This window comes from Rhinichthys klamathensis, unplaced genomic scaffold, assembly GCF_029890125.1.
Source record: "Rhinichthys klamathensis goyatoka isolate OS25496 unplaced genomic scaffold, OSU_Roscu_1.1 h1tg000236l_1, whole genome shotgun sequence".
Taxonomy (NCBI): domain Eukaryota; kingdom Metazoa; phylum Chordata; class Actinopteri; order Cypriniformes; family Leuciscidae; genus Rhinichthys; species Rhinichthys klamathensis.
In genome coordinates, this window is record NW_026606759.1 from 1,239,591 (window position 1) to 1,254,430 (window position 14,840).

General features: G+C 39.7%; 1 protein-coding gene across 1 annotated transcript; it reads right to left on the reverse strand.

Annotated features, from left to right (window-relative positions):
- Positions 1-5,133: 5,133 nt before the first annotated feature.
- On the reverse strand, positions 5,134-10,641 carry LOC130099784 (cortexin-3). The gene is made up of 2 exons (XM_056265590.1): positions 10,611-10,641; positions 5,134-5,636 (listed from the first exon to the last, which is right to left on the reverse strand). The coding sequence occupies exons 1-2, from the start codon at positions 10,639-10,641 to the stop codon at positions 5,320-5,322; spliced, it is 348 nt and encodes a 115-aa protein (XP_056121565.1). The 3' UTR covers positions 5,134-5,319.
- Between the last annotated feature and the right edge of the window lie 4,199 nt (positions 10,642-14,840).

A 14,840-nucleotide genomic window follows, 5' to 3' on the forward strand; every position in this document is an offset into this window, starting at 1 on the left:
TATATGACATTAATATGTTGTGTTATATTTACAATATATTGAACAATACATAACGAAAATTGAAAAATGTATTAACACTATATTTACACTGTAAAACGTCATTAGATGAGTGTACTTAGAAAACATGTGGGAAAGGAGGTTTTACTCAGTTGTAAGCTGCTAAACAAAGACATCATAGTGTCGGGACAATGATAGACTGAGCATTTATTTGTATTTATTAATCTGCAAAGACTTTGTGCATGTCTGAAACTTAACAAATAAAGCAGTATAGCATCAGTGTTTGTTGGTCTTCTGCTGGACTGAAGACAGGCTCTACTCTTCAACACAACGCTGACACACAAAACTCACACACCAGAAACACTTTAAATCCCAACAGAACATTAAACACTATCAGATCTCAGCAGAGGAGGGTTCAACAACACAAACCGCATTACCAGCCTCACTTATTACTAACAGTCTGACTTCATTTCTGTCAGACGTCTACAGAAGGTAACAGAGGCTTAGATGTTGATGATTTATTGAAAAGAATGGTAACACTTTACAATAAGGTTCATGAACAAACAATGAACAGCTGTATTTCTATTAACTAATATTAACAAAGATTAATAAATACTGTAACTAATGTATTGCTCATTGTTAGTTCATCTTAGTTAATGCTAATGTTAACTAATGAACCTTATTGTAAAATGTTACCAAAATAATTTAATAATCAAGTCACCATTATGGAGATCAGTATCTGCTGTAGTTGGGCTCTTGACTCTTGGCTTTATAACATCAGTTTTTCTCTGGCGGCTGTGAGTGTGTTTTAAGACACTGTCGTTACGGCTAAAAGAGCCAAGAGAAATGCTGGGTATGATCTGATGCGTGTTTTATTGATGTTGTCATAATCATTATTGAATATCCTAGATCACAGATTTAATCCCAAGGTGTATTACAACAGGCTGTCAGATCACAAAATTTAATTTGTGAAATTCCCTGTGAAATTAAAACAAGAGATCAAAAGTTGTGGTAATCAGATATTTATTTTTAACACATTGTGCACAAAATATTTTGAACCACTGCCATACTTAGTCACACACAGGCATCAAGAATCATGAATCTCAACAATGGTGACTTGCTTCATGCTGCAATGCATGCTGGGAACTATGGATGACCTAATTTATAGGCAAGAAAAGTAGTTTGTTTAGGCTGGGTTGTATGAATTACAAACCTGTGCACATATTTTAAAAAGCACATAACTATAGAATTCTGAATGAGCATGTGAACGCCGTCAGCGTTAATCACAGGTTCGCGTTTAAAGTCTGATCATTTCGACGGAGGTGAATCAATCAAAGTTAACTTTAGCTGGAAGTAACATTATTCAAGAACCGCTATAACGCCAAAACAATCTGTTACCCTAAATTATATGTTTATCTCTGTAAAGCTGCTTTGAAACAATTCATTGTTAAAAGCGCTATATAAATGAAGATGACTTGACTTGACTTGACATGAGTTTTATACTATGGATCTCCCAGAATGCATTGCAGCATGAAGCATGTCACCGTTATTGAGATTCATGATTCTTGATGTCTGTGTGTCCCCGTTTTTTCCCCTCCATTCTGTCTCCCGATGGAGTTTGGGTTCTTGACACTGTCGCCTCTGGCTTGGGAACACTCAATATTCAACAATATTACTGATTTAACCACACTGACACTATCAGATGAGAACAAAAGCACAACAAAAGGTAATTGACAGATAACAGACCGATTACTCTTCTTCCATTCATTGCAAAGACACTTGAGCGAGTTATGTTTAACAAACTCTCCATGTTTCTCGCATAGAACAACCTCCTGGACAACAACCGGTACGGCCACTCGACTGATGATTTTGATTTTGTCTTCAGCAGAGCTGCTTATAGCTGAATTGAACTTATTGCATAATGAATTTAACTTTACACAGTTGTTGAACTGAACTGAATTCTTACTGAACTGACGTGAGCTGAATAATGACGCTATTGTCTTGCTAGAGCTGCAGAATTCAAGCTTGTTTAATACTTGATGAAGTTTGCATGATTGAATCTGTTACGTTCCAGTTTATTATTGTGATGCTGCTTTTAAACAATTTGTATTGTATTATGTGCTATAAAAATAAGAACTTGACTCTCTCATCAATGACAATATTTATACCCATGTACACACTCACACACTCTGTCTGGTCAGGTCAACGCACTCCCTCAGACGTCCGCTGAGACATTACAGTGTTACATGATCCTCTGGTCCAGTGTTTACTCATGTTCAGCTCCATGGGCTCTACTTCTCCATCTGCTCCATTGATCTGCTCATCTTCATGGTTTGTGCAGCAAAACAAAGACTGTATTCACCCAAGTTAAGTGTTTCCTCATGTGCTTGTGTACCTCACCACTTCTTTCCTGCATTGCAAGTTTACTTCATCAAGAAATCAAGACGTTTCATTCATCCTCTCCATCTCTGAATTCATGACACCGTTATGATCATATGATAATAATAAGATGTTTTGTTTTAAAGTAAATGTAAAGTCATTAATGGTTGGAACATTTATATATATTCCTATTTTTGCACCTTAATAATAATTTGTAAGTGTATAAGTTGTTGATTTCACATGAAATGCTTCCTTCATTCATTGTTGGTTTAAGAAGCTTTAAGCCTCACTTTTGTTTCATAATTCCCATGGGCCATGCACCCATCCACTCATTCTCCAAACCGCTTGTCCTATAGGGTCGCAGGGATGCTGTTTGGAATTAAACATTAAAGGCATCCAAGTTGTTGTTTAATAAAAGTGGATGTGCAAAATATGCAAATAAAGCAGTATGTTAATATGAACAAACTAAATATTACAACATTGCTGTCTTTCCAATAATGGAAGGCGGCGTTTCTCATCTCCGGGCCTCGGGACCCCCTCACAGACAGTCTCACTTATTAAAACACCTGATTCAGCTCATCAGCTTCTTAGTGTGTTGAATATTGAGACATCTGAATCATTCTGGGAGGCAGCGGGTCTCCGAGGACAGGAGATGAGAAACACTGCTGTTCCGTTAACCCCCAAACTGTCTGAGTATAAAACGAGAATAGAACAGGAATTTTATTGGACTAAAATAACCCAAACCATAAGAAGAGAGTTTGAGAAGCCCTGCCGCCTCTGTCTGTGATGTGTGTGTTGAGCTGGATCTGGAGGACTGATGCTGCCCTCTGTTGGGTTCTGTAGACACACACACACACACACACACGGGCTGTGTATAGACACACACCATTTTTTGAAACCACAAACACACACTAATATTGATAAAAATGAGAGCATTTATAGCTTCATTCTGAGAATCTCACATGTTGTATACTATTCCATCTCTACAATAATAATGTAAGTAATAATAAACTTGAGCGAAACCCCAAGACTTGAAATATGTGTCAAATATATAATATGTGCAGCATTGAGAGGCTCCAGGAACAGTGTTGGGAACCACTGATTAATTAAGAGGAATCATAAGATGAATTTAACGATCTATATCTCAGCGTCTGAACCATAAACAAGCCAGCGTTGTGACTCTTAAAACTTCTTTTTTTAAACTTGAAGAAATTATAATGTTTGTGTAGGATCACTATTAATATGACTCAAAGCTTGAACAATACAAATATGTATTTTGAATCATCGTGGCGATGTTGTACAAACACTGCTGATATTAAAGAAGGAAACACCATTTATACTTGCATTGGACACATTTTATTATTCATCTCTCTGAAACATAAATGGGGTGGGAACACAAATGTGTTTTAATGACACCATTAAAACAAAGCATTATAATTCTGAATCATTTTCTGTTTGAATATACTGGTGCTCATACATTTATTACTCCTCTTAATGCACAGACATTTGTTTCTTACAACAATACGAAGGTCTAAACCAGTGGTTCTCAACCTCTCCTGCAGGGACCCCCTGACAGGCCATGTTTTTGTTTTAACTCTGAAATGGCACACCTGATTCAAGTAATTAAAGGCTTAATGAGTAATTAGAGTAGGAATAGTTCAATTAATCAATTAGTCAACTACTCATTAAGCCTTTAATGACTTGAATCAGGTGTGCCATTTCAGGGTTAAAACAGAAACATGGCCTGTCAGGGGGTCCCTGCAGGAGAGGTTGAGAACCACTGGTCTAAACACAGATTCTCATTGATTTGAGGCTCCGCATACTGTCCTGTTCAACACATTAAACTCACAGACAGAGTGTTTATGCTTCGTATCATGGAAAGCAGCAGGGGAACATTGAACACTGTCTGTTCACTACAATACTTCAGTCTTTCAAAAACAAATGAGCAGCTTTGGATAGTTAAATCTTTATTATGACATGATAAAACGTTATTTACTAAGTGCTCTAAAGCTTGTCGGCTCTTTCACAGTGACAGCAGGTACAATGAATTAGTGCAACAAAAACCATCACAATCAATCATCAATGAGATGAACAGCCTGATCTCAATTTACACCTTCATCAAGATCAGCGTTTGACTCGAAGGCTCAAACGGGTCGAGCAGCTTCACATTATGATGGTTCTGCTGATGGCAGCTTCGCATGGTAAGGCTCACGAAACTACAGCCTATGAATACAGATATAGACGAGATCTAAGATCAGAGTATTTGTTGTGCTGTAAGGCTGACAAATCCTGCGATTACTACCATGAATTATGAGATTTCAAATGTTCAGAACCTGTGAAGACACATTTTACACAACGAATCAACAGCTCATCTAACAGCCTAGCCTAACTTTGTATTAACATCACCTAAATATTTCTAAAAAGGCCCTGGATGAGCCCAGGAGCACTGCAGTGATGAAACATGTAAACTCTGACAGTGGTCGATTACAGTGCACGTTTTTAAGGCTATTTTGACAAAAGCGTCAGAGGTGTTTATGAAGTGCTTATAAACGGTTTAGAAAGAGCTTCTCTTCTAGAGATTTGTACTTGGCAGTTAACGACAGCACAGATATGAGGAAAATAGGGTTTTGGGGAGGATATAAAAGAGGGCTACCCTGTGTCCCAAAGAGCTCAACATCCATTCAGGCTGTAATAAAGCACTGCACACGACTTTCTGAAACAACATCGTATATGTGGATGGCAGTGAGCACAGTGTTTGTGTGTGTGTGTGTTCATCATCTTCACAAGCTTGTGGTGCAGCTGCTCAAATGCAGAATATCTGTATTCTTGATGAATTTCTTCTACACAGTGTATCATGTGTTTGTGAATGACTTTAGGCTGTTCAGCAGAAAGGTTATTTGCCTTCATCATCATCATGTGTGTATGTGTGTGTGTGTGTGTCTTCTAAGCCAGTGTGTTATCAAACTGTCCCTTCTCGAGGCCGTCCAGCCCGTCGGCCCACGTGGAGGTGGGCATGCTGCGGTACGGGTCCAGCAGGATTCGGAAGCAGCGCACGATCAGCATGCAGAGGAAGACGAAGAGGAGGATGACGAAGGCGAAGGTGGTCTTCTGCTCCAGGGTCACGCCGGCCACAGGACCCGCCGACTGCAGGGAGGAGGTGAACGGCTCGGCCTCCATCAGCCAGGAGATCTGCAGCGGCTCGTCCCACAGCAGACGCTCACACATCCTCACACGCCCCGCATCCTTCACACGGACCTCATCTACACACACACACACACTCAATCAGCACATCTATGAGGTATGCTTCTTTTACCTTTAAACTTTCTTAAACGGTAGATTAAACAATATAGCCTCAAGTAACTATCAAGCCCAAGCAGATTCGACCCAAAGTGGATACATCACAGTCTTGAGTCATTTGTGTCAGTTAGTTGATTTGAGTAAAAATGTGTCTGATGGTAAGCAGAGACAATGTTTTTACACATCTAAGAACTGGAAAACTTAGCAAGCATCTAAATCTGTCTTTATTGCTTTTGTTCACATTCACCCTGAACCCGAGAGATGTGATGTGTGCAAGCACACAGCAGGTGTCCTGCAACACTTTCTCCTTCGATTCAGCTATAAAAGGCCAATCGTCCATTCAAAATCCGCAGACCTGACATTCTCGGGGGAGCTAAGCCCGCCTCCACACAGGCAAAACGTGAGAGCCCAAAAGGAAGAAGTGTGAATTCATAACATGTGCCTTGATAGGTGAAACGAAGAAACTTCCTGTGTGGTGGATAAATGCTTGGAAGGAAAGAGATTTCCTCTTTCAGAATGTGAGCTGCACTCTCCTCCGTGTGTGAAGAGAGAACGCCGTTGAAATGCGGGGGTTTAATTACAAACTGCAGTCTACAGCCCTGCATTATTGTACGTGTCACCCACTCGGGAGTCGAAACAGTTTGCCAAACTGACTCGTAACTAGCGAGTGTCCCCACCCGAGCCGTACGTGTACGCCCAGGCCGACCTTGAATCTGCCTTTTCTGTCAAAGATATAGAAAAGGCAGTATCCTCACAACTATGTCCCTCTTTAGAAAGAAATAATATCTGCAAGGATTTCCAGTCAGGATTTAGACCGTACCATAGTACTGAGACAGCTCTCATTAGAGTCACAAATGATTTGCTCTTATCATTTGATCGCGGTTGTATCTCTCTATTAGTGTTACTCGATCTTAGTGCTGCATTTGATACGTAAGCAATAAGGTACGAGAGGCTGTGCTGTATCGTGAATAAGTAACGGCTGGAGGGCGTTGTTAGGCACGACGCGAAGCGGAGTGCCTGCAACCCCTTCAGCCGTTACTTATTCACGATACAGCACTTGCCTCGAGTACCTTATTGCTTTTATAAAACGGTTGCCACACAATAAAAATATTAAAGCCGAAAAATATGTATCTATGCAACTTTCATGAAGTAAAATCACTAAAAGCCTGCCTTCCGCTGGAAAAAATAGTCCCGGAACGTGAACAGCAACAGAAGTTACATATATTATTTCGCCAATAGATGGCGGCAAAGACTGTCTTTATGATTGAGTGAGTGAGTGAGTCTGTAGAGAAGGCTTTTGAAAGGACTCGAACTTGTGATCACGGAGAAGACAGACGCAACTGACAGATGACTAACGTTATGCACGGAAAACCCCATGACTGTTAAAAGGACAAAATATGCAGCGGACATTCAAACGCATTTTTTTATTATGAATATAGGACTGACCTGAAGGAAAATGCTACGTCTACTGTAAATGCAGGTACACTCGCTTACTCGATCTCTCACAATGCTCTGCTCTAGCTTTAAATGAACAATATCAATGAGATGAAACATCTGTTTAAGTTGCTAAGAGTGGTTGCTAGGGGTGTTGTGTAGTGATACATAGAACCGTTGGGTGAAGCGGTCATAGCCGTGTTTTATCGTGAATAAAGCACAGCTATTGACCAATCAGAATCAAGGATTGGAACTAACCGTTTTATAATATTGACCACAACATTCTTTTAAATAGACTCGAAAATTATGTTGGCATTAGTGGAATTGCATTAGCATGGTTTAAAAATTATACACAAAGAGATGTCATATCGATCACAAGTTCAGTATGGCGTACCACAAGGCTCAGTACTAGGACCGCTGCTGTTCACTCTGTACATGCTACCATTAGGGAACATGGCATTAGCTTTCACTGTTATGCTGATGATACTCAGCTGTATATTTCTTCACGCCCTAACGAAACTTACCAATTCACAAAATTAACGGAATGCACAGCAGATATAAAAACTGGATGACTAGTAATTTCCTACTACTTAATTCTGAAAAAACAGATATTCGAATTATTGGCCAAAAAACTTCCACACATAAAAACCTAGAATACTGTCTAACACTTGATGGCTGCTCTGTCAAGTCTTCGTCGTCGGTTAGGAACCTGTGTGTGCTCTTTGATACCAATCTTTAATTTGAAAATCACGTTTCTAGCATCTGTAAAACCGCATTTTTCCATCTTAAAAATATATCTAAAATGCTCTCAATGACAAATGTGGAACAATTAGTTCATGCGTTCATGACCTCAAGGCTAGATTATTGTAATGCTCTACTGGGTGGTTGCCCTGCACACTTCAACTACAGCTGGTCCAAAACGCAGCAGCTCGAGTTCTACCAGAACCAGGAAATATGACCATATTAGCCCGGTTCTGTCGACACTGCATTGGCTCCATACTAAACATTGTATAAATGTTAAAATATTTTTAACATTTTAACATCAGTTAAAAGATTACTAACAAAGCACTAAATGGTTTAGCTCCGCAGTACTTGAGCGAGCTCTTAACGCATTATAGTCCTTCACGTCTATTGCGATCTCGAAATTCCGGCCAGTTGATAATACCTAGAATCGACTGCTGTCGGTAGATCCTTTTCCTATTTAGCACCAAAACTTTGGAACAGTCTTCCTACTATTGTCTGGGAAGCAGACACACTCTGTCAGTTCAAAGCTAGACTAAAAACACATCTCTTTGACCTAGCATACACATAACACACTATAGACTTCTATAATTCAATGTTAGGCTGCATAGATTAGGTCAGCCGGAACTGGGAACACTTCCCATAAATCCTGATGTACTCGTTACATCATAAGAAGAATGGCGTCTACGCTAATATTAGTCTCTTTGTTTATCTCAAGGTTTACTGCAGTCCGCTGTATCCAGATCTGATGAAGGACACGACGACAACGCAGTCCTGAAGTGTCACTAGTCTCTCCCTGTGAAGGCCTCCTTCCCTTCTCCTCTGTACAGATACAACGTAGTCAAAATGATTCCAGTTCACGTGGATACGCGTAAGCGGAAAAAAAAATCTGTATTATGAATTTTTAAGGCCAGACAAGTAATTTGGTATGGTCAATATGTAAAGAAAGACTACACGCCTGCGCACATATACATTTTCACCGCTTGCACCTTGAAACCTATTTCAAGGTTTGCGTTCTCAAGCCCCAGCCACTGTTGTTGTGCAAATGAACGGCCGGAGCGCATTAAGGGTTTTCTGTTAGAACAGTGTCGTGTTAGCGGCCCCTAAGTTAATAACTAATGATATTTGCAATGGAAGTGAATCAATCAAAACTAACTTTGGCTGGACAATAACTTTATGCTAGAGCTGCTGTAAAGCCTAAACAATCTCTTTTACTTTAATTTCCTATTATCACTGTAAAGCTGCTTTGAAACAATCTATATTGTTAAAAGCGCTATATAAATGAAGGTGATTTGACTTGACTAAAGTGCGCAGCATTAAATCTGGGACAGCCCAAAATTATACAATGTGTACCGGGCATTTTTGATCTTTGATCTTTTATTATTACAAATCTAATCTGTCAGGATCAAATGTGCAGAGGTTTTGCCTTTTTTAATAGTTGTCGCTTCTGAAATTCTTATCATTAAATAGTTAACACGCTTATTTGGAGGCAGCTCACAGCAAAAGAACTACCCACCTCTATACACAAATACTACAGGCTTGTTGTCATTAAAATGCCTCCCTTTTGAAGAGAATTTCAGCTCAGACCACCGTTCTCACCCTCATTTTTTCCCCTTTATCCTGATATCTGCTATCCCCCACCTTCTAGGATCGGGAAAGGAGTTCAACCTGTCAGTCATATGGTAAATATCCTATTTTACTTTAAATAGCGCAGGTCAGGGCATGGATTGGTGTTGTCTGTAGTCAAATGTAATCTAGTCAAACAAAATCTCTCATTTCTGACCTCTGGAACACAAAAATCCAGTTGCTGATTTCTAATAAATGTTCACAAAATGAATAGTCTACATTAATATAACATTTAGTACAAGAGAAATATAAAAATATGTCATACTTAATGGATATTAATTTAATGGATTAAAGTTTCATTGAAAGGGGCAAATGAATGCAGATCTTATACTGCGGTGAGAGAGAGAGAGAGAGAGAGAGAGAGAGTGAGAGAGAGAGAGAGAGAGAGAGAGAGAGAGAGAGAGAGGTGTAATTCACTTCAGTACAGAGTAACACAGAAGTCACTGTCTCAGAACAGCAGAGAACATGTTCATCTGTACAGACTGATATGTTTGTGTAGAGATATTTACTTCAACTGCAGTTTACATGAAAACAAGTTTACAAGATAATCTGAAAGTGATCGATATAATGTAATCAACAGAAGAACACACACACACAAACATTATTGTGAAAGCGTGAAGATTCATAATGATGATGTTCAGACTCAAATGTTAAAGGAAATAAGATGACCTGATCAAATATCCATTAATCTGAATTCTTTTCATATTTTCACATTTTACATATGTAGGTGGAGTCCATTTTTCACCTAGGTTTCATTGCAAGGGCATACCAGGTGAAAAGAGCATAATGCGAGAGAGAGAGACATGAAGTTGAATGTGTGTGTGAGCCGACACCCTTTTTACTGCAGTCATATGGTGTGAACATGAACTACTGTGGTTTTATACAGCACACACAGTGTCATCTCCACCGACAGCGGGTTTATAAGGAAATATGAGCTTTATTGATCTGCAAGAATCACTGACTTAGCGCCGGATGTCAATGCGGTATCTGTCATGATGATCGATCAACAAGTGAAATGTCGAGAGTCGACACAAAAAACAATCGAATGACATGAAGAAGAAGAAAAAAGATAGTCATATATTGAATAAATGTGCAATGACAGCTATGTGAATGACGTTTGATAGTTTGACTCGCACCTTTGTCTCCCAGTGAGAATGTGGGATCCATTTCCACAGTTAGTCAAATCCAGCGGAATTCGCCCATTCTAGCGTCACATCCATCAGTCCACAGCCGGCGGACAGCGACCGACACCAGAGGGTTCGCCTTTGTTAGTTTAAAATAATGAGAGAGATAATACTGTTTCCACTTTATTGCAGAAGCGTGAACGCAACGCTACTGCGCATACGGTCGCGTCGCGCGCCTCGGCTCTGTGTGCGCGCGTGAGTGAAAGTTGACGTATATGTTGATCCGAATTGATTCATTTCATTGAATCGTTTGGATTGAATCGGACTGAACCGAACTCTTAAATCTCTTATTTAGGGTAGCAGATAAGTCACCAAATGACCAAACCAACTATTTGCTTAATTTATTAGGCTACATCAGCACCTCTCTATTTATTTTTCAGTTCAAAAGAATCGATTTGTTAAAATGAAATGAAGTAGGCAGGCTATTCCCAGACTGAATTTGAAGCGTAGCTAAAATCCCATAAAAATAATTTGCAACAACATCCCTGCCCAGTGGGAGAGACTTTGGAAATGTATAGTGTGTAAAGCATTACACTAAAAATTACATCAGCTGAAGTTTGAAGGCAAGTCTCATTAACTATGATTGGCTAATGGGCTCTATGCACGGCGGTATTTCCGGTGAAGGTCAAGGATGCTCGATAACTTCCGCCGATCATAGAGTCCAATGCAATACCGAGAATTTATATTGAATTGTATACTCCATGGTTATACTAAAGAAGCGTACGTTAGTCACAAAAACTGACAAAACAGACACACCTCGTTGTGTTTATGCTTCTTTTTAAAATTATATTAAATAAACATAACTATATATAAAATTACATCTAAACGTATGAAAGTTTCGTTTCAAAAACGGGAGGACAGTACATTTTGAAGACTCTGCCATAATCCCGTTTTCCTCGGTTTTCCTCCGCTTTAATCTCCCCAACCGGAAACTGACGAGCATCCTTGCGCCAAATGCGGAACTTATGCGTGCATATAGCCTATTATCTTGTCTGGACTGTTCAAGGTCAAGGTCAAAGTTTATTTATAAAGTACATTTACAAGCAGTCACTACTGCCCCAAAGTGCTATACAGGTAGAGAAATAACATGAGATAAAAACTATTTCAAAAACAGACAATACATAATAAAATGTCACATCTCAGCTAATATTAGAACGCCAGTGCAAAAAGATGAGTTTTTAACAATGAGGTAGCTGCTCTAATACTGAGAGGAAGAGACTTCCAGAGTGTAGGACCTGCTATTGAAAAAGCTCTCTGTCCCCTCAGGTTTTTCATCGAGACCTTGGACAGTCTAAAAACAACTGGCCAGTTGACTGTAGTGTTCTAACTGGAGTGTGCAAAGTAAGCATATCTGATAAGTATAACGGTGCCAATCCATTTAGAGATTTAAAAACGAGCAATAAAATTTTAAAATGGATTCTGAAAGCAACAGGCAACCAATGGAGAGACAACAATACAGAGGTGATGTGGTCACTATGCTTTTTCCCTGTCAACAAACGTGCAGCTGCATTTTGGACTAGTTATCGGCGGATTGAGCACTGATCAAGACCATAATATAAAGAATAACAATAGTCCAAACGATTTGTAATCAAGGCATGCACAACTTTTTCCAGTTGGCTATGTGGCAGGTACGGCTTGACCTTTCTAAGAAGTCTAAGTTGAAAGAAGCTTGATTTTACCACTGAGCTAATTTGTCTTTCAAGTTTAAAAGAACTATCAATTAAAACACCAAGACTTTTTACACATGGGCAGACGTTTGAGAATATTGGGCCAAGAGCACTTTTGATACCTGATATATCGGGCTCCCCAAAAATTATAACCAGTTTTTTTATTGTTTAAATTAAAAAAAAAATTAGTGACATCCAGTCTTTTACTTCATGTAAACAATTTCGCAGTGCTTCAAATGAGTTAGTATTAATATCCAAAGGTAGATAAATTTGGGCTCTTTTAAAAACTTTTAAAAGAGCAGTTTCCATACTATGACAAGATTTAAAACCAGACTGAAATTTTTCACCGATATTGTTAGAATTGAGGTGCAATTGGAGTTGGGCATATACCACTTTTTCTAAAACTTTGGACAGAAAGGGCAGCTTAGAAACTGGCCTGTAATTAGACAAAGCAGCGGGGTCCAAATTGTGCTTCTTCAAGAGAGGTTGTACAATGGCCTTTTTAAAAGCTGCCGGAACATACTCAACTGAAAGAGACATATTTATCAAGTTTAAAACAAAAGGCCCAATCGTGTCAAAAACAACTTTAAAAAGCTTGGCAGGAAGGCTGTCCAATGAGCAGACCGAATGTCTTAAACATGGAACCGTCTTTGACAAATCAGAAATAGATAACGGCATAAAATCTTCATAGACAGCTGTACATCCAGGTATAATGCTTGGATCATGCACAGCACACTGGGTTGAAGCCCGGATACTGGACACTTTATCAGTGAAGAAATTACTGTTGAAAGCTTAATTGGGATTGGTTGACGACTATTCTAAGGCAGGGGTCACTAACCCTGCTCCTGGGTATGTTACTTAAATTGGAACGTAAAGTCCACACTAGAGGTAACTAGTAAACACTAACTAGGTTGTAACTAACTTTGTACTTTATTCCGTTACACCATTTGTTCTTAAGGCAGAACGTAGCTAGTCATAAGCTCTCCGTAAAGTAATGCGCTGTCGCATAATATGACATTTACCCTCGATGATCTACTAGCCGCCTTCAAAAATGGTAAATTGTAAATGGACTGCATTTATATAGCGCTTTCACAGACCCAATGGCCACCAAAGCGCTTTAAAATTTGCCTCACATTCACCCATTCACTCACTCATTCATACACCGACGGGCGACGGCAGCCATGCAAGGCGCCATCCAGCTCGTCGGGAGCAGCTGGGGTTTGGTGTCTTGCTCATGGACACCTCGACACTTGGTCAGGTGGAACCGAGGATTGAGGATTGTAGACAACCCACATGAACCACTGAGCCACTGCCGCCCCAAAAAAACATAAGAAACTATTTATTATGACTGATTTAATTTGACTTGCACAACACGGACCAATACACACTGAGTTGCGTTGTTTAGGACAGGTTCGTGTTGATGAGCCGCTAACAAAGTAATCTACTCACATAATGTTGTCTCTCATATTAGTGAGTGTAAATGTCAGCATCATCATATGTGTCTAAAGGACTGTCGGGTAAAATAAGAGCTTACTGTGCAGTTCAGCCAGTCTGCTGTTCCAGTCCAACCGTTACTCCTGATCGGAGGATTCCCAAAATATGTAGTTTATAGTTTATACGTAGAGTTGCGCTTCATCTAAGTCTAATGGTGCAATTCAAAGATATTAAGTAGTTTGTAAGTTATAACTTAGTCAATAGGTTAAGCTGTAAGTTACCTGCAGAGTTCATGCTGTATTCACTGCATGTCGTAATTACCTTAAATAAAGCTCTGCATGCTTTGAATCGCTCTCACGGTACTCGATCGGTCTGCACAGCTCCACTTCAAGTTGAACACACCCTAAATCTGCAGTGGTTAGGTGGTACAGCAGATTCCGTACAGGAATCTTTGGGGTTTAGTCCCGCAGAGCTAGTTTTTGGGCATACGGTGCGTGGTCCCCTTAAACTGCTTAAAGAGAACTGGTTGTCTGAAACAAAGCCATCTTGCAATCTTTTGGATTATGTAAGCTCGTTGCGAGAACGTCTGCATAAAGCTCGAGATTTGGCTCGGTCAGCTTTGATAAAGACTCAAATCAAGATGAAGGAGTGTTTTGACAAGAAGGCAGTCGTTCGTTCTTTTGTGAAAGGTGACAAGGTTCTTGTTTTGTTACCACTTCCTGGCTCTTCGCTGCAAGCAAAGTTTTCAGGACCTTACATCGTGGAGCGAAAGCTCAGTGATACTGACTATATTATCTGTACCCATGATCGACAGAGGAAAACTCGTGTGTGCCACATTAACATGTTGAAGCATTATGTTGTCCGTGGTGAATCAAGGGAGTTAAAGAGCTCTCCTGTTCCAGTTGCTTCATTGTCTGTGGTACCACCTTCCTGTGGAGATGAAGACGGGTTAAATCTACGGAGTATGCCAGTGTCTGGTGCCAGATTGAATAACTCTGAAATTTTGTCCGATCTTAATTCTTACTTATGTCATTTAACAGTGAGTCAACGATCTGATATTATGAATTTGATCCAGTCGTTT

Bases quoted from the DNA above. Each gene is read 5' to 3' on its own strand.
- LOC130099784 (XM_056265590.1), bottom strand. From the start codon at position 10,641: ATGGATCCCACATTCTCACTGGGAGACAAAG. The intron at 5,637-10,610 runs GTGCGAGTCAAA...GTGTGTGTGTAG, and splicing joins ATTCTCACTGGGAGACAAAG to ATGAGGTCCGTGTGAAGGAT.